Genomic DNA, 27,939 nt, shown 5'->3' on the forward strand with positions numbered 1-27,939 from the left:
AACCTAAGTATTACTATTTCGGAGCGTGCAACTCGCAATCATGTTCGTAATAACGTTTACTTCGTTTCTAATTAATCAGAGTCATTCTCGCGAACTCATTTTACTTTCAACTAACCCGTTCCTGTTTCTTTAATAAAAATTTGTTAATAAATTTTGGAAAATGCCAAAACTTTTAAAAGAAAGTAACGAGAAATGCTCTGACATATCGCAGAGTCTTAGGTTACTTTACTTTCTTTTAAACGGAGAAGAGCAAAGAGGAATGCTCAAAAAGTTAAAAAAGTTCCAACGATTATGGTTCTGGTCTAAAGTTATTTAATATGAACATGCCATGGATTTTAGGTGAAAATTTTAAACAGAATATTAATAGTAGAAGCAGGAATGTTTGGAAAATGGAATTTTTGGATAATTAAGTTTCCTTTTCTTTCTGTTTCAAGTGCTTTATGTTAATACTTTGCAAGAAATTATCAAAAGGATTGTTGATTCTTTTTGATATGAATAAATTATACTGATACACTTGATTCATACTAACATTGATTCAACGAGTGCATGAACTTTGATGTTCATTCAAAGTATAATCAGTATAATCCTCATCGATTTAATTTTTGTGCGATGGTCAACGAGTAACGTGCCCATTTCAATTTACATCTCATGTAAATCTACAAATTGAGTTGTATCGAAACTCTTTTCGATATTTCAATGAAATTTTCTACACAAACCAGTATCCGTTTATTAATTCAGCTCTATCGAAACTGAATGCCTAAATAGACAAGTTGAAATAACTTGTTCTGAATGAGATTTTGAAAACAGCTGACGCGTATTCTACGAAGCTAAGATTTATAGAACTAGAGCGAACATTTTATACGCTATATGTGTTATTATATGTGTTACTATATACTATATACTATGTGTTACTATTATACGCTATATGTGTTACGCTATATGTTTTATACGATGTAATTCAATTCATCTTCCTTTATTAAACTATTAATAAACTGGTTAAAAATAAGCTGAAGGATTCTGCGATTTTTAGAATATTCTGAATTTAATATTTCGTTTGAACGTTATTCTTTCAGTCTCTTCTAAAATCAATTCTGAATTTAAACCAGCAGCATCGATAACCCGCAACCTGATATCCTTTGATCCTATAGAATCTGAAAAATATTTATTCGATGATAAGAAACATTTTCGAAGATTTTCCACGTGAATTTCTTTATGTTATTTTCATTTTGTAAACGTTTCAGCCTTATCTCGGTACTTACAATAAAAAATATGTATCAAGTTACGTATAATTAATTATAGTATAAAAAAAGCAAGCAGTAGTTTAGAAAAATGCTATATGCTATCAATAATATAAGTATATAAACATCTAGTTCGTTTAAAGATTTACTTTTCGGCAATTAAACGTCGCATTTCTATCGATGTCCTGTTTCTTCTAGGGTTTCGTAAATTTTCATTGGCGCTTAAATAACCGTAATAAATACATTTAATTGTTTCCACGATAGCGATCAAGACAAACTGCTTTTAAATCTAAACATATGACTGGAAAGACGCAGTAGGTCGCTCTCGACTTAAGCATTCAATAAATTGTACCAACTGGAAATCGACAAGATTGAGTCGCCAGCATGGCTCGCTTGAATTTCGTGATTCATGGCTGACGATAGTAACCCGATCAAGTTGCGCTCCAATGAATCGTGGATCCATGCAAATTTCTGTCCGTTACGGCACGTGTAATGAAAATACAATTATGTGGTTCTATAGTACTTATTATGCATCCTCGGTTACAGTTATCATGAATCAATGCACGTTCTCAATACTGACTGTGTTAGTATCGGTGATTGAAATCGTGTAATTGCGTCCAAATAGACGACATTTGTTTAGTGCTTATCGGAATTTGTTACAAATGAAATGATTTTCTTTATTCGAATTTTTTTTAAATACAAATTATTAAAAATTGAAATGATCTGCAAATTTTTGGACAGTGATTTAAGGTTGCGAAGAAAGGGAAAAAATATATACAAATTTTTCGAATCTATATAAGGCGCATAAATTTTTTATTAAAATATTCGACTATTTAACGAAGTCTAAAATTCAGATAAACATAATTTCGCTCATTTAGTTTCGGTGTTATTATAGAATCTAATTTATGTAACCTCGTCCGTTACATCTTCATTACTTGTTTATATCGCATCTATCACTCTGCTGTAAGTAATTAAGAGAAAGAAAAGATAAAATGTGAACGTGAACTTATACTAGTTGGAGTTGAACGTAAGGATTTCTAGACGAGTAAGATGGTTTCCAGACATTCTGTCTGCTGGATGTTGACTCTTGAGACGGCCACTTCACTTCTACTTTAAAACTAACCTTGCGCTTCTCTGCAGTCGTTTTTTGCGCATAAAAGCACGAAGTAATCGGCTGTATCTATTGGCCAACCCTCTACCTCATGAAATTGCAATTTTTGACCAGTGTTTACTTTCTTTATCGATCGATGAAATTTTGCATAAAATTCAAAATTTTTGACAGATATATTACAATAAATTTTGGACACTTTTAATTTTTATTGTAATATATGAATGTACAAAGTCTTAAATAATAATTATATTATCAACGGCATAGCACGCGTAAAAGATACGTTTTTGCACTTTATGAACGTTAAACAAAAACGAGTATTTCTTTCCAATTTTCTTTTTTTTTTTTTTTTTTACAGTCGAGGAAATTGAATTTTCAAAGGTGCAGCTTCAGAGGGATCTTGTCAAAAGGTGCGGTTTAAAAAAGCGCATTGGCACGTAGTGAATCTGGTTTAAAGCTCGACGCGTCACGTAGAACCAGTCTATAACGTGTACGTCGAAAACACTTTAGTCGTTGTATTATGCTAAACAATTTGCGCTTTCGGCGTGTTACGTTAATTAAACCGATATTACTATTTCAGCGGACAATATAAATGAAAATGCGTTTGTTGCTAACGTGTATACATATCTACATATATTACGTAGAATTGAGAGAAGTGTCGTTTATATCGAGGCAAACAATTTTTGCTCGAGTATAATTACATATTTGACTAATAAATTTTGTGGAACGAAAATGTGTGAAAATTCTCATGTTTTATTTTTAAACAGCTAATAGTCCTGTGAACATGACTTCACGGACTACTTTCTACAAGTCTAAGGTCAAGACAGTTTAGTTTCCAAATACAGTATTATTCAAATAATATTATTTAAGATTAAGTAACAATTCATTTCACAAATGGAACAAAACATTTATCTGAATAAAAGTATATTTTGATAATACCAAATCTTGGTTCGTTTTATTAGTTGGAAATACAGTGTACAAAATCTGTATCTAAAGGGATACTAAAGTGCAACTAAAACGTGATGCATTATACTTTATACCTTTTGAAGAGAATTTAGCAAACATCCTGCGAACAAATTTGCCCAACACAGATAAAATTATCCATTGTATTATAAGGTGCTGGAATGGAAATAAATAAGGCTACAAATGACGAAACTAAAATTTTATAGTAAACAATGTTTTTGTTTACCAAAATGTTATTTATTGACGAACTATTACAAAACTTATTTATTACCTGTACTATATTACTTTATATAGCTTTACGATATTTTTATTTTAATATTTCAAAGACCTTTTGACAATAAAAAATTACAAAAAACTATAAAAGGAATTATATATTTTAAGCAAGAATGTAAGCCCATTATTTAATTTCTTTAAAAAGGCTGTAAGTGTCAGTACAGATTTTCTTACCTGATGGGATAATCGAAATGTATAATTTATCTACGAACATGTTCTCTCACGTGATAACACTTTCCTTCATATTTACTGATATTGATCTTCATACAAACTATCTTTTCGAGGAAAAAATTTCTTTTTTAATTTTTTCAAAAATAGCTATTACAGCTTTTACTTCCACCGTTCAATTTTAGTTTCAGGAGGAAGACTGTGAAATTGTATCCCCATCTGTTTGTCCACCGATTTAATGGATCGTCGTCAGTTGCGTTTATGTCCCTTGAGAGTGCTGAATGTCTCGTAAAACCGAAAAGTTTTTAAGGCTCGCGATGCGTCCGCTGATATTTTGCACATGGGATTTTCATCGTTCGATAAAGGAAGCTTTATCGAATTTTGCTTGCTTGGCAGGTAAATACAACGTTGCCTGTGTAGTTGAAAATTAATTATTATTTCCAACAGCGCAGCGTTTCGAACAACATACTTTTCACGTTTTAGCTCATATATTTTATTTATCGTATCTCATACCTTGTGCTTCATATTTGGTATTACACTACGATTGAAGCATGACAAACGGGACATATGTAAAAATAAATAGAGATATAAATGTGTATTATATTTCAATGCCATTATTCAGTTGTCATATCAGGCAAGCAATCGAACCGATACAAGTAAATATAAAAAGAAATTTAATATTAATAATATCAGAGGTCAATAATATCAGACGATGGAAATTATTTCCTCTTATTATTACATAATAGAATTGCCAAGTGTGTTACAATATTGTTATTGGATAATAAAGATTATATTATCCCTATGATTTTTAAAAAGAGATATCAAATACTGAAAGCAACTGGAAGATTGAAATTATTTGTATTCGATTAAAAGTAATAGAAGTATTTAAAAATAAGTATACGTAAATACGTAGTAATTTTGACATTGATTGCAAACGTCGATTACAGGGGGAACCATATAAACACAATTGATTTTATACGTAGAGCTTGTCAAATCCATCTACATATTAATTTCATGCTCCTGTATAATATTTTCCTTTAATGCAATTTTATGGAAATTTCATTTTATTTATTGCCAGTACGAATAGAAACTGACAGCACAATTTTGTTAACGGGATTAGAATTGAGTTTATAACTCAATAACATTAAATAACACTATGCATTGTCCCACACTGAATAGAATGCAAGAATATCAACTGTACCACAAAAATTTTGCGACCGATATTAGCAACTTTAATATTTCGACCACGTAGTTCCATTATGATGATTTTCAATCGCGGCCCGGTTTCCAGCGATTAATGAAACGAGACCGATAAAAGTTTTAATGAGAAACTTAATACATATATATATACACAAGCAATAGTAACAATACATATAACGATGAAAAAGTTGAAACGCATAAATTTCAGTTTGATCATCTCCAGTTTGAAGACAATATTTTTTGATAGATTAGGTGTTTACGATATCAACGAGTGTTAATAGGTATTGAAGAAAAATGACAAAAAGAAATAAGAAGAAATTAATTTGGAAGAGATGCAACGCAAAATATATTAAAATAACAATCGTAAAAGGTAAAGCCCTATCTTGTTTGCAAAGCACATGGACGATGCATGCGTGATTTTCAAGTCACAGAGCATTATAGGGGTTAATAAAACAGCTGTTAGTCGTATTTCAGTATGAATCACTGTTACGCAATAAAAGATAATTTACAAGTAATATGTTAGGCTTTATTACGTGGTGTTCGCATAGCCATAGACAAACCATGCTTCACAGACACGGCGAATGAGATTAACTAATTACGCCTGTTCTATGTAACTTTCAACCGACCTCAATAACGTCGTATTCCTGTTACAATCACATGGAAACTAAGTCTGGGCAATTTTAATATAAAGCTGCTTAAAGTAGAACAACTGGCAGATTGTATTAATATGAATACACCATGTAATGAATTGAAATAAATTTGTAATTAATAGGAGAGATAATCGTTGTGAACTTTCCTATATAAATATTTCGTTTCACTAATTTTTTCTTATATTTCTTAAGAGTTAATCACAACAGCGAGTTGAAATAAGTTTTTGATTGAAAAAAGTCACCGTTCAAATCTTTCTTTCGCAAACATTTCCCGGTACTAATTTTCCTCTTACATCGCTTAGGATGTAATTACGGACAATAAAATCCATATTTTAATAAAAAAAAATGACTGCAAACATCACAATTTCAGTTTTTCTAAATACTATATTAAAAGAATACGTTAACGTTTTGATCAAAACGACAGTTCGCTGGAAGTTTAATTTATAAAGCAAACCATTTCAAATAGCTGAAACATGTGGCTTGTAATCAAAATGCAAATTTGATTATTCATCGATGGACAAATGTTGGCGCCATAACCGTGTGGGACTGTGTATCCATAGAAGATACATCAGTAATGTGCTAAAAGGATTACTATTAATCCCCTGTAATAATAATCATAATCGTCACGAGATATTCTAAAGTTAAATAGCAATCATTTTGCCAAATAATATCGAGCAATGTATCCATCAATTATTAATCTGAAATCTAGACGAATAATGAGATCAAGCTATCAATGATGTACGATCAGCGTGAGGCATAATAAATGTTTCAGTCGCAGTTCTGAAAATACTTGAAAATTTGAACGATACATGTACGTGTATCGGTGCAGATTCTGAGTGTATCATATATTATACGATATAGTTAAGTATATTGTTTTCTTTTATTAGCTGATATTTTTCGAGTCGAACATTCGGAAAATCGGAATTCTGCTATAGTGAAACTCGAAATACTACGTTCTTAGGTTTATTTCAGGCGGATTTTTCATCTTGAAGACCGTATGTAACCACGCCCTATGTCCTTTAACTCTAAGTAATAAATTCTGAGATCACAGGCTTCTTGGATTAATTATGGCGAGTTTCACGACACGATAAAGTTGAAGGTTCTACAGCCTCATAGATGTTGTTGTGTAAAGCAGGTTTTATAGCTTCAAGGTAACCTGTTACTTTCTTTACCATAGGTTCTTGTGTGATCTTAGTTTAATGTAAATTCCAAGACTACCAAGCTACTAAATCATAGATTTCAAACTTCCATGGATAGGGATGGTTACTGATGCGTCTGACGACTTCTGAGTTATATAAAGTGGTTTCCGCATCTCTGTAGATAGTGAGCTTGCGGTTCCACGATCTCGGGTTGTCCAAGACATTGCTAGGTCATTGTGGTGGTCTGTGGCGTATCTTACCGCTTCGGGTGATACGCGAATGCTTGGCTTTACCACGGAGCAGACCGAGCATTGTCCCGCAATCTCGGCGCCTGACGATCGAAGATTTAAGCAGCGGGGTCGAAGATAGGTTATTTTCTCTCATTCCTGTTTCGTAGACCTTCTGTCGTAAATCCTGAAGTTTATGAAACTGGGAAACTCGTGAGATTTAACGAATTTCTTAAATATATCAGCTCTCTTAGTTTTCCATGTTCAAAACTTTTAGACTTAAGTACAGACGTTAAAAAATATTGATCGATCTCTGTCAATTTTAAAATTAGAAAGTCAATATCCTTTAAGAAGCCGGAAGTTTTCAAATCGTTCAATGCCTACTTTTTTAGTTGAAAAATGTGGCCAACGATCTGCAATAGATGAACTAAGATTAAACAAGCTAAATTAAGACTTAACTGAAACACGATTTTAAAATTATCGACGTCGACACACATGACATAAATTGGTCTATAGTTTTGTACATACACTGTCATAAATACGATATTGCTAAAATATCATCGAATAGGGTGATTCTCTTTCCAGCTTTAATATAACTTTTGAAGTTATACCTTAGAAAGGTGTACTTTAATACAACTTCAAAAGTTATATTGAAGTACACCTTTTTTAAATCACTAAATAACGTAAAAATCAGAGAACCTACAACATTGTATTCAATATATTTCTCAATTCTAACTTTCAATTCTTTTTCCAGCTATTTGCTTTCTTAGAATATGAGTCATTATTAGCGGGGCAGACTTATAGTTCGATTATTTGTCATTCGCGTTGAGTCATGACTCGTGACTAACTAGTAATTATTATTGTGACGTCTTTTGGGTACTGCAGACAAAGCGTCTAGTTTAATTAATTCTCCATTCGTACAGTTCGATTAAGCAGGCTCACAGCTAAGGTAAATAAGCTATGAACAGCCTGTTGGATACTCCTTTTGTCGTTGGTGTAAAGGATTGATGTGTTGTGCAGGTTCATAACATCTATTAAGCCTTTGTTCCTCTGTTATCATGCTGAATTGATCTCGGTAATGACACTGACGTTCCATCTCCAATTATCAACTATGTAATTTTCGTTTTGTTCAGGGGAGTGTTGGCAATTAATAACACAGGCATAATACAAGTATCACTTCAATTGAAGTTCCATTCTTCTTTTTTTTTCTTTTTTTCTAATTATAAAATTTACGAAAATATGAATTTGCAAAATTATCCGCAGTCCATTTACGAGATTAAATAACGATGAAATTAAACAATATATAGCTTCGTAACGCAGAAAGAAAAAGGAGGAATCACAAAGATAAAAAAAATGAAACGAAGCTGCGTTTCGTACGACTAGTACGCTTATCGGTAAAACATCTGCACACACTAAACGCTGGACAGTAAAGGTCAGGTCAGAGAAGGTATTTGTATGGGCGAGATAGTTAAGCGAGGACTTTTGAGGGTATTGCTTTTGTGTGGATGCCTCTGGTGGTTCGCATACAGTTATACAAAATGTACTTACACAATCAGTACGCATAATCCAATTGTTGCTTGCAAATATTTGTACCAAACTACACGTCGTTCGTATATGTACGTTTATTTATGTAAGAAATTAGATATATATTCTATATATCTAGTCTATGTAGAACTAGACATTCTATCTACGTGCATAATAGTTTTGGTACATATGTGCATACATAGATATGTGACACTTATTAGAATTATTATCTAGAAAATCTCGTTAAGTTCGTGCGATTTAATCGTGATAGCAAATATTTATATAGTATTAGACAGATTTGATCGCCATGATTCGTAATTCTTTTCTAAATGTATCAGATTACACGTTTACACGAAGATCAACATGCTCTTCGATGTTTTATCAGTTCAAGCTAAGGTATTATCCAATGTAACTTTAATATGATCACGAGTGTTCTTTAACTGATCTTGTAAACATACTGAAAAAATTCCGAATAATCTTAAACAATGTTCGTGCTATGAAAACATAAATAATATATGAACAATTATGTTACACAGGTAAGTAAGATATTCTGTACGAATAGATAAGTTACTGAAAAGTAATAATTAATGTACCGTAAATTCCATATATGTTTATTCTTCAGAATTACATTTTGTAATTTAGATAACAGACAAATTGGACAACGTTGGAAAGCAACGTTTAACTTATCGTTAAAAGTACCTCTAATACGGTCAGTTGGATATGTTAAATAGTAAGGAAGGACATAATGAACACAAATACAGCGTAAGGCTACTTGTCTATGTATAGTGCAAAATTTAGTAAGCGAAAAGCGATATGTTATTTCTTTGTTCCTGAAGTACTTCGTACAACACAAAAGCATTACTGTTATGAAATACAGGCAAATTAAAATTCGACAAGAGAAAAGTGAGACAATTACAGAATATAATTGCGTTGACGATAAGTATGAACATTACGAGACATTGTCTATAATCGAAATAGCGAGATTAACACAATTGATATAAAAGATATCCAAGTGTTAGCTACGTAATTAACTGTATCATTAAAACGTTATATATCCAATTCGTTGTTTCATAATTGTATCGACCCACGCAAAGGATGAAAATAAAGTTTATTATCGTCAGAAGACGATAATAATATTTCATAACGTAAATTTTTCGTATTACAAAGTCGCAAGAGTCATATTTTGTAACGAAATATTATTATCGTCTTCTTATTATATCGTCTATTATTATCGTATTATCGTCAGAAGACGATAATAATATTTCGTTACGAAATATGACTCTTGCGACTTTGTAGTACGAAAAATTTACGAATTTCCCTTTTGCAATTTTATCTTCTTTTAGAGATAATATCATGTATATGTCAAGTTTAAATGAATTAAACGAATAAGTTCGTTATCGATACTAAAATATTTAACACACTTTCTGAACAACGTCGTCGAAAGGTACTCTTCTTTTTGACAATTGCCTATCTTTGAGATGTTATCTCTAATTAATAGCGAAAACAACTTGTAAGCGAAATATTATCGAATAATAATATTTTTCTAAGATACCGTATTTACAGAATTAATTGCCACCTGTATGAATTTTCCTTTCCTTTCTTCGTCGTCGACAGAACGAAAGACATAATTCATAAAATTGAAAAAAGATAAAACTCTAATTTGAATAGAATTAACATATCGATTCCTTGGTGAGTTCTACAGCGAATTAGGTTTTAAGATTTTATGATTTCTCGAATCTAAATTTATGACCTGGCATACGGTGCTAATATAATAAATAATCGGGACTCTCTTAAATCCTGAATTGTCTTATTAGAAATACAGAACGTGCGTGGAGCTGCTAACGCATCGCATATATCAATGAGTTCTAATGTATTTCGCGATGCTATTGGTAATCCTCATCTTAATGTCGTTCCAATTTATGTTGACGAAATTCTCGAATCACACAGACCATCGCGTATCATAAATGCTAATTAACTGATTTACAATTTGATCGTACGATAATAATATTTGGATGTCTATAGTACGAAATATATTCAGATCAGATTTATGTGTACATATGCATAAAAAATTCATAGTTTTTAGTTTTTTTTTTTTGTTTACATATACTTATATTTTAGAATATGTGAATATTCGTACAATTAACATAATCTTTGCGATCATAATAAGAAGATTAAAAAAACATTTAATGGGTTGTTGTATCGAATGTAGATAGAATATTGAATATCAATGAATATAGATGGAAAATAGATAAAATCTATTTAAAATCTATTATATTTTATATTAAAATCTATTTATATTTTGGAGAATATATTTATTTCTTTAAGGTACTTTATTATGTTTCTTGTTATCTGATCTTCCATTATTACAGTTGTGTATGGTTTTATGCCGCATTTCTTTTTTGTAATACTAATACTTTGTAATACTAATATCGTAGTAAATTAAAAATCTCATTTAGAAAACGTATATTTTTTATATTTAATATTCATAATAGGTGTGCATTTTGATGTAACAAGCTTCTTAAATTTAATATTATGGGAAATAATAATACTCTCGACATTAAAGTTGCAGGTTTGTCTCTTAAATTAGTATGCTCTTTCATCGGACAAAACAGTGATTTAAATACATTTTACTTTGAAAATAAATTGATGGTCTTGTCAAAGATCGTCCTTCTACAAACAAGATTTTAAGCATCGGTATTATACAAATATTTTTAATGCTTGCTTTTAAAAGCAACGCAAACGCCGATTAAACCACACATTTTGTTCGTATTCAAATAGAACTATTAGTAGTAGACTACGGATATTTATACAAAACTCCTATTGTTACGCATACTAAACACTAAAAGTAGTGATAATGCTCTACTACTTCTTAAAACGTGAAATATTAAGTAAATACAAGTACAATTTTCCAGGATTTTCCAATAAATGTATCCAATAGGTGTCCCAATCCTAATCGTAACGTTATGTTTATTGGTTGGCGGTATAAGTAAATTATGTTTGGACATTTTCGTTGCAATACAAAGAAAATGAAGAGAAATTCCGACCCTTTTATCGTATGAAGTTTACATTCTAGACATTTTATTAAATAGATCGTATGGATATTCTTACTTACTTCACTAATTGACGAAATGTGTATCTCCACGATAAGATGACGTTTCCACAGACGAAAAGCAAATCGACCACGTTTCGATAAAAGTTAACAAGGACGATTGATCGTCGAATGTGTGTACCCTGCCACTGAAACTCTAGACAATTATGCGTTACATAACAAGAAGTGGTATAAAAGGGAAGCTATCCTGCACTACATCACAGTCGATCGTTATAACGCTGGCGAAATATTCCAGGCGGACATAATCGATCGTGTCTTAATTACTGTGAGTACCTCGAAATAAACTAAATAACACCATATTGAAACGACAAATTGTACATTGTTAAGCAACATATTGCAAAAAGTAATTTATTCTGAAAAATAACTATTTAAACTTCAATATATATCGTGTTTATCACGAGAACAACCGGAACCGGTATCACGCTACGAATACCGAACTACGTGTTTACGATGTGGTGCAGAGTGCACCAAGCTCGAAGTCACGCGAATGATTAGACGACTAATTTCATATTCAACGTTTTGTGTGCTTAGGGACATGAGGGCGCTAATAGTATTCTGCCTAACGGTATTGCCGTTGGTCGCTTCATACTCATGGAAACCGACCGCACAATATTTGAGCAACAATTTGGTAGGCGCATCGGTCTATCAGATCTATCCCAGAAGTTTCAAGGACAGTGATGGAGATGGCGTTGGTGATCTTAGAGGTACGTTCCTCTTTTTCCTTGATAGTTTCAATTTTTAAGATGTCCTTGTATTTTGTAATTACGAGTTCCTTTTTCTTTCATTACTTATGATCCCATTGATTGTTTAATATACAGAGGCGTACATAAACGTAGGAGAAAATGTAGAGGGAAAAGTTGAATGATACGATAAGATTCTATGTTCGCAGATACTTTTTCCTAGCCATGTTTTCTTAATATCTCCTTTTAAATAGAATTTTACAATCTTTTATTAACCAGGTATTCTTTGATTCTCTACAAAAGTGGTACTGAGGTGCTTGGGCAGAAAGATGTTTAGTTCAAGAGATATATCAGTTTTAATTTCACGAAATTTAGTGTATGAGAGACAATACGTTCCTCGTACGCAAAGTTTTACAAAGTTTTACAAAAGCAAGCATTTTTCGATCCAAGTGCCTCGATACTTTATTCTTTTTAGGGAATTAAAAATTTTATCGAATGATTAACAAAGGATTATAAAATTCCATTTAGAAGATGGATACAGTGGTACTGTCTCGGTGCATCGTTGTATATTTAAAAAAGTGAAAATTCTTTTTCTATCTCTCGCCGACTTATTATTATTCAATGTTAATACGTAATTATGAAAATATTAGAAGAGTATAGAAAGCCGTTTATTATTACGTATATAATCATAATCAAGTATACGTCGATCATTTTATTATATATAGATAATATCCATTAAAAATTTGTGGTCACATAATAAGTATCGTTTGTTCGATATATATAATTTTACAAGGTAGAATTTGTGAAATTAATTAATTAGTATTTACTAGTAATTTATTTTCTCAAAAAGCCTCGATTATTGAACTTTGTATTATTTTACTACTATAGTAAAAATAAGTCTACCTAAGCGAAAATGAAATCTAACTATTGTAATCGTAGGAAATGATTTTTTAGTCAGAGAATGTACCCCTAGTTACAAAGGATAATTGAAGGCGAAACTTTTGTTACGCGGTCGATCCACATGTCACGGCTCGTAAACAGATGCATAATTGCTTTTCCTTTTCGCGTCGTCTTTCGATTTGTTCGCGCGTTTATGTAACCACAACGAACAAAGACAAGTACGGTACGGATGTAATTAACAAGGAAATCTAAAAACGCAAACGTTAGCCGAGAAAAAGGAAAGTGAAGCGCGACAATCGCACGTGGAGAACTCTGCGGAAGAAGTTAATGTCGCTTAAACGCGAAAATAAATTTTAACGAAACTTCCGTTGCGTTCGCCTCTTCTGGTCGCTTTGACGCGGCTTAAGAGCGACGTGTTCCGGAAAAGAATTTCGGCCTTTTTGTAATGCTCCAGCCATTACGAAAGATTTACACCTCTCTGAGTTAATGTCGCAAGCGACGTCATTGGAAAATAATTTTCAAGTTCCCGTTAGTTGAAATTTAACGAACACGTTCTCTTTTTATTTTCCTAAATGAAATGTTACATATATGAAACTTCGACGTATATTTTTCTGCGTTAATTTTTTGTTCTATTTAGTTTTATTTGTTGTCACGATATTTAAGCTGATTCTGATAATTCAACGAAGATATTATTTCGAGAAAAAGTTTATAGCTATCGAACGAAGAATTCAATGACGTAAAAAAAATTTCAAAAATGATCAACGCCAAGACTAGAATTTAATCGACATATCGAATTTAGACTACAAACGAAGAGGAAAGGATAATAATTGAAAATCATCAAAGAATTTAGGCATATTTGGGTTAATTTTCAATTCACGAAGCGACAGACAAGAACTAGAAGAATCGATAAACCTTGCTGAATACATGACATTCTCGATGTTGAACATTCGATATGTCGTATTATATTTTTCTACAAAGTTCAGCTTCTTATTCTAGGTATCTGAGTAATCTACATTGTTTTCATAAACTTTAACATTTTATTGTAACTTAAATTTGAGATAAATTTGTTTCAGTATGTCTGAGCTCCTTTTTAACCAGCAATAACGATTATAAATGTAGACTGAAATGTTTCTTGTTATAATATTTTCTTGGGATGAAAATCTTCGAAAAGAAAATAAGCTACACTGATAACGAGCAACTGTCAGATAACAAGACCAGAAGGATGTAGGTCTGTATAGTAAAAGAGTGGAGAGTTTGTTAGAAAAGAAGAATCAAGAGAGAAATAATGTAAAAGCATGGTAGATGTTTACTTATACACGAAAAGAAATCAGTAATACCTGAGTTATTAATAAGTATCCTCATTAAATTTTCCTTCTTTCTTAAAAGCAATGTCCTAAAGTTACTAAAACATTCTGCTTAAATGATATGTCGAGTCTTCATTTTTCCAATGTTTCATTTAACGAATGTCATGTTTCAAAGGTAACTTGAATTGCGGAAACATTGGAAATTGATCTTTATGTATATTATCTATAAACAATTCTGCTCGAGGAAACCTTTTTGCTTGTAGCTTTCATAATTCTTTCTAGAAAACTTGAAATCGAATATTTTTCGTAAAAAGTATCAAACATTTATGTGCAAGGAGCTTGAAAACGGTAGCAGATTTATCGTTGTATGTGTCAATAATTCAATCAAATTTACGCAATGAAATTTATCACAATAGTTATTATTTTATTGAATGGATAAATCTGTCACACCGTTCTGAGGATACTTAACTAGGGATAAAAACAAAAAAGCATCTTAAGCTTATCGATTAAATCTATCGATTATAACTAACGCATCTGCATACGGATGGCGAGCACGAACTCACGTTGTCATTTTCAACACGATCAAATTGTCTTCTTTTCGAATATAATTTATTCGTCGATAGAGTTCGACTAAGAAAACGAGATCTTCTCTGTTACAGGTGTCATACAGAAGTTGGATCATCTGGTCGATGCGAACGTTGACATAATTTGGTTATCGCCCATTTTTAGCAGCCCTATGGTAGATTTCGGTTACGATATCTCAGATTTCCGGAACATCTACCCCACATTTGGTACTATAAAGGATTTGGAAGACCTGATCCGAGAAGCGCACAAAGTGGGTATAAAGGTCTTACTGGATTTCGTCCCGAACCACACGTCGGATCAGCACGAATGGTTCCAGAAGAGCTTGAAGGGAATTAAACCTTACAGTGATTATTATATCTGGCATCCAGGAAAAGTATTGGAAAATGGCACCCGTGTCCCACCATCCAATTGGGTAAGTGCAATTTAAATTACTTAAAACGTTCTTCAGCCCTCAAAAACTACGATGGATCAAATAGGCAACACGCAAATTTTATTCGAATATTATTTGTTGTTATTTCTATACTCAGAGGTAGGATCACAATAGTTATTATCTTATTGAATGGATAAATTTATCACATCGTTCTGAGCCAAAAAAAAAACCTTTATTGCACGCGCTTACAAAAACTAAGGATAAAAACAAAAAGGCATCTTAAGTTTATCTATTCTAGTTACTATTTCTTATAACTAACGCATCTGCACATGAATGGCGAGCAGGAAGTCACGTTGTCATTTTCAACATTATTGTTTTGTGCTACAATTAAGTTATTTACAACCATTGTGAATAGTAATATTGACTATCATTATTTACCATCTGGTTTTTTTTCTTCTTATTATCATAATGATATGCAACCCGCTGAATTTTAAACACACCCGTCGCGTCGTTTCAGACTTTTCAATTTAAAACTTACCTTTGCGCCCGTAATTTTCGTGAAATACAACTGCCGGTATTCGTTGCTCGATGCTCGAGCCGCTTTAATTACTTAATTAATTACTTTAATTAATTAATTGTTAGTATTTACATATTTCGCGTTCCGACGTATCTCGGTTTTATACTTGCCCCATTGGCTATAAATAGTTATCTAATATTATTTCAATAGAAATACAGTGAAGCATGTTCTCGAATTTTTCTGCGTCGCATTCTTCGTTAATTAACGCGGTCGAAATATTTTCACGTGAAACAGTCGTCGATACGCCTATTACTTCCGCGCAAACAATATTCATGAGACATTTTGTACGATTCGTGTAACGAAGAATTTAAAAAAAAAATGTTTGCAATGTTAGTAACTGTACGGGACAAAATATACATAAAAAGATATAAAAAAAACCTTTGTACCTTCTTGGTCGAAAAGTTTTACCGATCTCCAGCGTTTCTTATGATTAGGAATGAACTTGAAGTACACTCGATAAAAGTTTCAGATAGAGTGCACTCATTCCATGTTTGCAACGGAGGTGAAAATATGTTATAACTTCATTTAGAAATGGACTTTACGATGTGAGAATGTCTTGTCACGATCTATTAAAGTTAGAGGATAATTACTTTTAACAATTTCATTGAGATGAAACTTTGATATTATTTGGTTGTTCGGAAACTTCATAGCGAAATTGATTGTGTCAGTAAAGGCTAAACGAAACATTTCTAATTAATCAATTTCAGAACCGAATCAAGAGTACTATTTGGTTAAAATTAATATTTTGATATTTGGTAAAAATTCGTAATAATTAATTCCCTTTCAATACTATTAAATACAGCGTAGAATATATTCACTGTCAAAAACGTAAAGAAGTTTTCGAATAGCTGAATATAAATGATCTTGAGAAGGCAGAGAAAAATGGAGGTAGAAGCGACAGTAGAAATGATGGCCGACAATTTCATAAGTTTGTAGCGAAACTTTTCCAAAGATTTCGCGATTTATGGTAGACTCGTAGTAGGTGAAGAGTATGAAATAGTATACTGCATATCAAGAAACTCGGAACAGAAATGGTAAAATATCAAAAGAATGTTGCACGGCGATAGTCTGCAGAAATTTTTGTACCTACGCGTTGCTCGTTATTTCCTCGTGAAAAGATCTGTTTACATCGTTTCATCGCGTAAGCAATACATTTTTCGTCGAAATTTACATTTCTTCTTCGCTTGTAAACGCAGAATGAATTCAATTAAACTACCAGTCGTTTCTATTCTGTCGTTATCGACCAGAAAAGATCATTCAACAACAACCAAAACTGATACAAATCGATTGGTATCGCTGTTACCTGCAGTTATAAAATTTAATGGCCGTGTCTCGTTTCGAGATAAAAATAGTGAAACAACGTAGAAATTGAAACTGACAATTAAATCTTTCTTTTGTTAGGCATTTGAAACTTCAATGGCACGAATATCTAGTTACTTTCGAACGATCAACTTTACGATAATCAATTTTAACGATTGTTCCCGATAATGCAATGCCACTGATCTATCACTGTAACAATTTTGAAAGTAATATTGATCTTTAGTAAACAACGACATGTTTCATATTGACCAATGACTCTCACTGCGCAGTGTCTTTCATTACTTCAAATTATTTCGCGAGCAAGATGAAATTGTTATAAACAAAATATTCATTTAGCGATATCGTAATTACTTTCCCAGTTTTTTTGAATAAATCACGCAGCGTTTCGATACGTTTCATCTATGTACATATATATTTCTAAAACTTTGCGTATCGTTTTAACGATAATTGTCATAATTGCTTTGAACCGGAAGGAACATCGTTCGAAACTAGGGACGAATATTTTTCGAACGTAATTTTAAACGATCTCTCCAGAATTTTTAATTCGCTGTACTTTCAAACTGCGATTCGGAAATTTCGTCAAGTATGACATTTAGAATTCCATCTTTGTTTAAAAATGTAATTTCATGTTCTGAAAAAGGCAAGCTCGCATCATAGCTGAAGGCTATGATGTTCACGGTGTTGCTCGAAATATTTAAATTACTTTTTACACTTAATTTAACTTAATTAAACAATTTTTTGACGACCCGTTTCGACACAACGTGGTAAGAGCTTATGCAATCTTTGTTCATCCTCTATGCACTTTGCAAATTTACAAACACATATTCTCGCGCAGGTGAGCGTTTTCGGTGGTTCAATGTGGGAATGGCGAGATGAACGTAAGGCGTATTATCTGCATCAATTCTCAAAGGAACAACCTGATCTGGACTTCTTTAATCCACAAGTGGTACAGGAGATGCATGTGAGTATCGTTTGAAAAGTACATAGTTCTATTTAAATCTATCGTTATAGGTAAAATCGTTGAACTTGTTGATAAAGTATTCTCGGTTACTAAAGTAATCACGATATTCTTCACTAGGATTTACATATCTTTTTTTAATTTTGATCATAGATATCTTTAGTTGAATTAATAGTGTTTATTTTAACTTTGTTGAACACTGTTTTGGAACAAAGTAAACACATCGAGATACAAAATTTCCAACACGTTCAACTTGCAAAACAAATTTAACGCGAATTTATCCGATATGTTTGTTGAAGTATAGTTTTAACAAGAAGAATATATTTTTTTTAATTGAACTATATGTAGTCTATGATACAGAATAAGACTGTGCCTCTCTTACTGTAGATGTAGACTGTAGGCTACTATAGACTGTCTGTAATTTCCCTTAAACCTACGTTTAAATCTGAGTAAATTTCCCATTATCTGTTTACCCCATTATCTCTTACACTTCTAATAATTTTAGTGGATTTTGTTGTAACAGAAGCTGTTATACCGATAGAGGCATTTTTTATCCACTTTATCGATACTTATAGTTATAAGAAGTTTTTCTATTATGTACGTTTTCATGACTATATTTACTTATAGATAGTGATATCTATGTTGCATCATCGAAGCTACAATATCGGATTTTCTCTTTATCGTATTATCTTAAATTCGTAAAAGTAATGAATTACGCGGAACTGTTAACAAAAGGGAAATAAATTCCGTCTGTACACGATAAACACGAGCTGTTTCCAATCTCTTCGAACGATGCTTCGTGTGTCAAGTATGAAGATTGTACGAACTTAACACGACTCGACGATCTTATCCTCAAACATATTTTCCGTTTTTTGCTCTTCTATTCTCTCCTTTTTATTTTTATCGTTGTTTTAATGCCTGGCAAATTTACAACAATGATAGATCTCGTTCAACGTCATCGTTAACCGTTAACCGGAGACCCAACAATTAACATCGTAATGAATCAAGGACCAAGATACGGTCAAACAGATATCGATTACCCGCTTTGATTTTATCAATCATTTCAGCCGAAGTTGCTGGTTTTTCGAAGCACGATCACTCGAAAAAAAGAAAATGATGAGAAATAAAGATATTCGTTGCTTCGACGTGCTACCCGTTCGTTCAACGTAATCCCGATTGTTTTATCGAACGAACCGAACCGATTTCTAAGGAATATGAGTCACAGTTCGTCAACATCGTGGAATTTCATGACGTCTACGTCATTTCAATAGAATTAGAAAATCGTTTCTCCTTCATCTTTATTGCACGTTTCCTGCTAGTACTTAATATTTGGTCATATTTCAATTTATCAGAGAATATGATTAATGTTAGGAATTTTTAATAAGAAATTTTTCAAATATATATTTTATTAAGCGTATGCATTTCCAAATTGATCTAAAATTTCGCCATATACAATCACGATAGTCGTGTCCCATCGCATTGCTAATCAAACATCAAACAGCTTCAAACATAATACACGTAGGTAAAGGTATAATATGTGGTAATTGTTCTAATTAGCTTCATGAGTCGTTTATACCTCAACGTCTGCCACTTCAGTATTCGCTACTTTCATGCATGAAACGACAGAAAATCTTTGGAAAAATATTTGAACTTGGTATGAAATCCGCGATCAATCCGAATCCATCCAGGATTTCGGCGATGTCTCGTGACTTTTTTCGGAATTCCGCGGTAAATTTGAATTTTAATGGGCACAAATTCGTTCGATGAAATTCGACGGACATCACGAAAACACGGTCGGTTAAATTCAGTCAGCCACGGTTGAAATTCAAGTAGGGCTGAAGCCGCTCGTTCCACTATCCAGCAAAATATAAATCTGACTACGGTTGCGAATGTTATAGCTATGTCGGGTTTGAACGACCATGGTTTAAAATATGCGAAATCGAGGGATACGTGGTACTTGCTTCATCGAATTTAAATGAACCGAAGGGGGAAACACGGCGCGATTGCGAGAAAGAAGTTGTAGAATACATATAAGAACATTATACAGTTAGGTTTTTCAACTATGCGCTAAAAAATATTCTGAATATCAGTCATCTGTAATTAAATGAAAAATTGATCATTTATGATATTCGAATAAGAAATAATATTTATTACAGTGTAATCTCATTTATCCTTATTAGCTTCAGACGTACGAATTTATAATTGAGCTTTCGTACATGAAATTATTTATTTGTCCTTTCAAAATTCAAAGACTTTTAGGTAATTATACACGTTAGCGAAAATAAACTAATTTTTATGTTAACTTGTTAATAGATCAATATGATCGAATTGCTTGATATAAAAGAAAGCAAACATGAACAATAGATACGATCGTAAATATTATGCGAGAGCCAATAAATGGCAATCTATAATAGAAGTACTCATGACTAATTTCGCCGCGAAATCTTTCGGATATCGACATATGTCTCGCAACCATTGACTAATACGAATCAACCATACGTTACTATATCTTTCACCTACGATTACTTGTAGAGTCTAACAGTACGATATTGACATTTTAGCGCGGAAATCTAACGAACCCGACATCTTTGTTATAGAAACGTTACGAGTACGTATAAATTGGAAGAAATTTACCGAAGTACCGAAAGTACATACGAACATAGAAGTAATGTAATATAACGTGTAGAGACTTGAACTCATGAATAGTCATGCGAATCAGAAATAATAAAAGTATACCGGGGAAATGTATTGGTACAAAGATAGAAACGAACACAATCAATCGAATTATCGAATGGTAAGCACGTGTACCTGTCAATTCAGAAACTGACTTATTTAATATCAGCCGTGTTAAAAGAAAATCAGCTCGCGTTAGAAAAATTACAGAATTTACTAAGTAAAAAGAATTTTATTTCTTTATATTAGAATCTTCTTTTACGTAGCTGAATACGATTGTAGCTTCGATATATGTATACAGTCGATTTTTATAAAGCAGATTTATTTCTAAGAGGACACGTTTCTGTAAAACAATCATCATCTTATGCTTGTAAAAGCACTTTCCACGGGTAAGGAACGTTCGTTCGGTTCGTATTTTTCTTTTACGCCAATTTGTTTTCGCCTTTTTCTCTAGCTCAACGTAATCGTTTCGCTGAAACAATTTGGCGGACTATATGGCTTTCAAGAGTACGACACAGTCGTTAATATAATCGTCGATGGGAAGAACTTTGAATTCGTAAAAAGTGTCATCGTCGTAGCTGGACGAAACGATAAAAAACAATGTAAAAATTAGAAACATGATTTATCATGATTTTTATTTGTGATCTACATGCATAATGTATATATTATCTCAACACGTAATAATATTTAAGATTAACATATATATAATAATAATAATATTTTCGTTCTTGGATACGTAAAAACACTATTTCCAATGATATATTTCTCAAATAACAAGGTCTAACTAAATATTACAGGAAATTTTGAGATACTGGTTAAGGAAAGGCATTGATGGCTTCAGAATAGATGCCTTGCCATTTATTGCCGAGGACATGAACTTCCCAGATGAACCTTTGTCAGGTAAAACCAACGATTCTACTAACCCTGACTACACCGATAGGACATATACCATGCATCTGCAAAAAAGTTACGATTTGATCCCTGGATGGAGAAACGTCTTGAATGAATTTAAACAACCAAAATACATGTTCACCGAGGCATACGCAAACATCTCGATGACGATGAAGTATTATAAATATGGAGCAGACTTCCCCTTCAATTTTGGCCTGTTTCAAAACGTCCAGCCGACAGCGAACGCAACAACCTTAAAATCTGTGGTTGATACTTGGATGATGAACATGCCGAGAAATAGCATTGCTAACTGGGTGGTAAGTTACTAATATTTTCAGAAAGCCGATTAATTTTCTATTAGATTGTCATTTATCCCCATAAAACTTTACACATATATTTCCTTCAAAATATTGTACATTCAGTCAAAATGATTTCTACATGGTTCAATGCACTTCATCAATGTCTAAGTGATTTTATCATTTCAAATTTATTAAGATTATTAATGTTGAAATTCAAAATTTTCTGGACTGGAATTATCATAGTTCGCAGTTTCTTTCGAAATAATTCATCCACCGAAAGATTGCCTGGCTGAAATATAATATAATATAATAATATAATCATAAATTTAGAGGAAGAATAAGCGAGGGAAAATATTGTACTATCAGGAAAAATGATCTATTTATATACTTGTACGTTCATCCTTTTCAATCATAATCTAGTCAACCCTTATAATCGTAATTCTATCTTATGATAGCATTAAAAATTACAAGAAAGTATCCTATCACTCCTAGCTTATTTCAAGAAGAAGAATTTAATTAGAACAATTGCTTTCTTAAAATTTGATCAGCACCTATATCGTTTATTAATTCTACAACTAATTTTCCTTTTATTTCAATAATTTTACTCCTATCATATTCGCTCAAATCGCATTTTTCTAAATTCGTAACAGGATGACAAACTTCCATTTTGGCATTTCTATGTTCTCACTCACTCGCACACGCACACACACGCATACAAGTACGGGCGCGCTCGTACAATTGTGGATGTTAACTTCTCCAACCTCGGCGAGGATCTGGAAAATTTTCTTCGCCAAATCCTTCCTCGATTCGCTTCTCTTCGTCTGTATTTGCTTGCCGGGAAGTTGGACGACGTGATTGTAGATCGAAGGAAAATCAAATTACTCTGGAAGCAAACGCACGAAACTGGTCGAACGTCGTTCGATTGGAAAAATGGTTGATAGCACCTAACTATTTCGAATTCGAAGCTGCGCGATTGAACGGCGGAGGCAACGCGTGAACGAGCTTGAAAAATGTCCACAAAACGCCTGGAAGAGAACGAAACGAGCCTCTTTCCGCTCGCGTTCTTCGAATTCCACGAGCGCATCGAGCTTTTGTCGAGCTCGTGTGTGCATCGGGCATTCGATCGAAAACCTAAAATTTCAAGCCTTAAAATCGATATTTCTATGTCGAGGAAAATGAACAAAAAGCGTTTGCTGGAAAAAATAGGACGATCGAGGAAAAAAGTAGAAAATCCCCAAACATTATATGTATTTAAGCTAAAATATCTTCAACTCAATACGATTACCGTTAGTTAAAAAAAAAAAGAAAAAAAAAGAAATAACGACGGATATTTTAAATTTTTGAATACCTTAAAATTTTGTGTGCAGATCGGAAACCACGATCAAAGAAGAATAGTGTCGAAAGTAGGAGAACCACGAGCTCGTGCCCTTACCGTAATGACGCTTCTATTACCTGGCGCAAGTGTGACGTATAACGGTGACGAAATCGGTATGTCGGACACTTGGATCTCTTGGGAACAGACACAGGACCCGCAGGGTTGCATGGCTGGTTTATTAAACTACAATACTGCGTCTAGGGATCCCGCGAGGACACCGTTCCAATGGGATGACTCCGTTTCTGCCGGTGAGTTTCCAATAAGATATAACTTTCACGCGAATGAAGAAATTTTCAAATGAGCCTTGATTTTCACATTTTTAACCCTGGTACGTTTGTCGAATCATTTTTGAGATATTATTTCTCCATCGTGCCATAACATGTTTCACTCTCACAGATGAAACTGGAATTTCATTCCACATCTATCAATTATTTTAAAATCAATTTCATCGTGTCATAGTAATAAAATAATAATACAGAATGTAGTAAAGAAAATGTTATCTTTTGAAAAATGCGAATTGTAGATTGTATCCTTTGGCTGTACAAATATCGTAAATACTGGTACGTTTGAGATGAATCTTCGTGTGAGATTTAAAAAAAGGAAGCTCCAATTCCAGAAACTCTAATTAACTAACTACAATTAACTGAACAAAAAAAGAACCAATAATCGCAAGAACTATGACCAAGTATTTCGATTTGTAGGATTCTCCACGAACTCCAATACTTGGCTGAGAGTCAACGATAATTACAAGACTGTCAATCTGGCTGCCGAAAAGAAGGACAAGGACTCGTTCTATACCCTCTACAAGAAAGTCTCAACGCTGAGGAAGTCGCCGTTCCTTAAAAAGGCCGACTTAACTACGAAGCTGTTGAGTGAAAACGTTTTTGCGTTTGCCAGGTAAGGATAGTGAACATGTAAATCAAGATGATACTACGACCATTATATACCACGATTCGCTCGTCGAATATATTGCTAAACGCGAGAAAATTATGATTAATAGCGTGGCAGTATGTATCTACACTATCACTTACAAATGTCCAAATATTTTGGTCGATTTGTAATACAAATATTTCAATTTCACTACAAAATAATGCTGAACTAATAATTAGCAGTAATATTTACTAATTTTCATGGAATTGCCAGACTATACGATTGGGTCATCTATTAAAAGACTAGAAGAATATATTTTAGCATTTAGCATTATGTATACTACTACATTTATTACTTAAAATTTACTACTTAAATATCACAGGTTCTATCAACGTCGGAAGTCTTTCTGCCAAATTAAGAATTTTCTTCGTCAAGCTTATAATTCAGAAATCAAAGAATCTGAGAATAAAGAGCTCGACAAATAATAAAATAGTTCTACGATTGCAAACGCTGACTTTACGATCGCGTATTGATTTTTGAAAATCGATTTGATCACGTTAGAATATTGTGACATGTGTAGCTTCGATGATTATAAAATATAAAATTCTTAAGGTTTAATTTATCCATTTAATCGATACATTTGATTTGTGCAAATATCTTTGTACAATAGCGTGCAATTACTTGATCGCGATCATCGGCGTTTGCAATACGATGAGTCATGGTACTAAGAGTGCCTTCGTTTCTTAACGATACACTGTACATATGGAATATCATAATTTCTTCAGGGAAACCATGTTAGATGGATCTGTCTACACCATAATAAACTACTCGGATAAGGACGACGTAGTGGATCTGTCAGTATTCGAGAAAGCACCGAAGAAATTGGATGTATTTTACGCTACTGCTAACTCTACTATGCTTTCTAAGTGAGTGTACAATTTCTCCAATTTTATTTATCTAAATTGCGTCGCTGCCATGACAAATTTATGCAATTGCGTCGAGTATCGTTTCATAGTTTCCTTTCTTCTTCCAACACGGTGGTAAATGTGAAAAGCACTGGAAATAATTCGCAAACTGTAACGTCGTTCTTCAAATTGAAAGAAAAAGATGAAGAAAAGGTAGAAAGGGAACGAATGAGACAGAAAGATGTCTTCAATTATTTGAAGAGAAATTGCGTATTTAACAATGATTGATTAAATAAGCAACGTAACATCTTTCAAACTTGTTGAGATTAAAGAATAAAAAGATTTACTTAATCCTTGCTGCGTTCTTTTAATCATTTTCGATTCAATTGTACTTTTCTAATATTAAAAGATATCTCAAGTTCGAAGAAAATATGAAAAACTGCTGATTCATGTCAAACAATTGTATATTAAACGTTTTCTTGAAACGTTCGAAATATTTTCTGTCCCCTAAAATGAAAGCAAGATTGTAATATGAAAATCCGAGGAGCGCAGTTGGATTAAGTGACTCTGATGTTATTCTGTTCCCTGTTAAATTCTTAATCCACAGAATTATTTCATGTTTCTGCTATCATGTACTGATTTTTTTTTTTTAATTAAATTATCCTATTACTTGCTACCTTATTAAGCAGAAACGTTTATTCCGACGTCTTATCAAATTAGTTCTTTTCTTGATTATATTTCTTTCTTTTAAATTAATTTCCATTTTATTATACATAAATTCCTATTGCATTATTTTTAGAGACGATGTCTTTAAATCGATGCTTTAAACATCCGTTTGTTAAACATTGTTGCGATGATATTAATTCTGTAAATTTGTTTGTTTGTTGGGAATATAGGTACGAGGTCACGGACATCAAGAAAGTAAAGGTTCCTGCCACGGCAGTGATAATCCTTACTGCCCCAGGTATCAAAATTGGATACATATAAATCTACAACAGATTCCTACGGTTTCTAAGTTCGAATACAAACATGTACCTCTAAATAATTGAAAAATATAGTTTTTTTCTTGCAAATCGTTGTATTTACATCTTAACAATAGTACAATGGCCAACGTTTCAAAAATAATCCAGTTACAATAATTTATCACACAGCCACGATTTTACGACCATTAAACTTATCGTTGCCTATCGCGATTATTATAAAAATATAAACCCTGCTATTAATAGTGAGACTGAATGGAAAAGTAATACGAGTGCATTTTTCCAAGAAACGAGATAAGTACGGAAAACAACAGTTACAGATTTATTTAAAAAGATATTATTACAAATAGTCTGCGATCGCTTACGCTTCAAATAATATAAAAATTTCATGGAAAAATATATAGGACTCGCGCAACATAAAGAAACATATAAAATAATATTACTCGTTGAGATATTTCTTAGGTGAAACAGATCTCCACTTATATGCTCATAAAAGTTTTCCTCGATGAATGTTCAAATACTTTCGATTTCTTCGATAAAACTCAACTTTCATCAAAATTTCCTCAGATTTAAAATATTCCTACTCGTATCGCTTGCCCTTTGAATCTTTTAATTGTCTTTCAAATGTCTCCGACCAAAAGTCTATTAAATCAAAAACCTTCGAATTCCAAACTGTCGACGTGCTAAAAAGTCAACGTTCACGTCGAAACATTCACCGAAGAGACAGCCACAGGTTAAATTGGCCGAAATTCACGATACGAATCGAGGACCAGATTCGATTAACCGGCCTTTCACTTTTTTTTACCCGAAGGTAAAACTGGCCTAAGAGCGTGAACGGAAGCGGCCGCGTATCGGTTCCCCCATCGATGTGGCCACGTCAATCAGCTTGCCAATTATAATCGTCGCTGAATATCCATGGTGGATTTCGTGTTCCAGCCCGTAAGAATTTCACTCGTCAACTTTCGCAAAATTCCTGACCGATCGAGAGGCGGCCGTGGTCGCTGCTTTGGGGCATTTCCTTCAATTCACCGTTAAAAAATTCGCCGTTCGAGCTTCATTCCGCATGCAGGCCGGGTGAAACAACCGGCGAAATTGGGTGTTCGAAAACGCGCCATCGTTTCGACGAAGAAAGCTGTCCTAAAGCGAACACGGTCGAGTAGGAAAACGAACGAAACTTTTCAAGTCGATCGAAATTTGTATATCTATATCGATGTATCGTGTCGCTGTTTGTCGTTGATAGCGGTACAATTCAAAACACGTAAATTTTAGAGGATTTATTTAATTTACAAGGAAATCTTCGTGAGTCATTTCAACGACACTGTAAGGCTGACTTAACACAAGGTATGCCACTGTTTGCGAATGCAGTACAACCTTCCACTTGTAGCGTCACAAAACAACTGAAGATAAGCCGGTGTTGTTGCAAGACTAAGACCACGTTGGTAGTGACATTTGCAATAATATTGCATTCTGATGCAAAGCTGATGGAATTATAAATATACCGTTTTACATGATAAGAGTACAAACATAATGTAAACTCAGTAACAGTGAATTTGAAATACTTTCAGCCGTGTCACTATCACTGCCGAGCACCGATATTATAATTCTATACTGGGTATTTCTGACTTTTCGCAACAAGCTGTTCCATTCTTGTGT

The 27,939-nt window shown here is 33.1% G+C and overlaps 2 protein-coding genes and 1 long non-coding RNA gene across 5 annotated transcripts in view; 1 reads left to right on the forward strand and 2 right to left on the reverse strand.

Annotated features, from left to right (window-relative positions):
* LOC100743073 (calcium/calmodulin-dependent 3',5'-cyclic nucleotide phosphodiesterase 1) overlaps positions 1-27,939 on the reverse strand; it is a 96,463-nt gene that overhangs the window by 19,704 nt on the left and 48,820 nt on the right. The gene's annotated exons all lie outside the window — the stretch shown is intronic.
* On the forward strand, positions 11,755-26,379 carry LOC100743386 (alpha-glucosidase). Of its 2 annotated transcripts, none has more exons than XM_033321405.1 (9): positions 11,755-11,864; positions 12,131-12,303; positions 15,143-15,480; positions 18,171-18,296; positions 21,764-22,174; positions 23,524-23,779; positions 24,233-24,428; positions 25,187-25,327; positions 26,203-26,379. In XM_033321405.1, the coding sequence occupies exons 2-9, from the start codon at positions 12,135-12,137 to the stop codon at positions 26,291-26,293; spliced, it is 1,728 nt and encodes a 575-aa protein (XP_033177296.1). In that variant the 5' UTR covers positions 11,755-11,864; positions 12,131-12,134; the 3' UTR covers positions 26,294-26,379. The 2 variants fall into 2 exon arrangements, with proteins under 2 accessions (XP_033177296.1, XP_033177297.1); XM_033321406.1 differs by having other exon boundaries at positions 11,762-11,881.
* Positions 15,342-16,774, reverse strand: LOC117151799. The gene is made up of 2 exons (XR_004461924.1): positions 15,806-16,774; positions 15,342-15,590 (listed from the first exon to the last, which is right to left on the reverse strand). It is a non-coding gene; the product is annotated as an uncharacterized LOC117151799 (long non-coding RNA).

The sequence above is a fragment of the Bombus impatiens genome, unplaced genomic scaffold, assembly GCF_000188095.3.
Source record: "Bombus impatiens unplaced genomic scaffold, BIMP_2.2 scf_0442, whole genome shotgun sequence".
Taxonomy (NCBI): domain Eukaryota; kingdom Metazoa; phylum Arthropoda; class Insecta; order Hymenoptera; family Apidae; genus Bombus; species Bombus impatiens.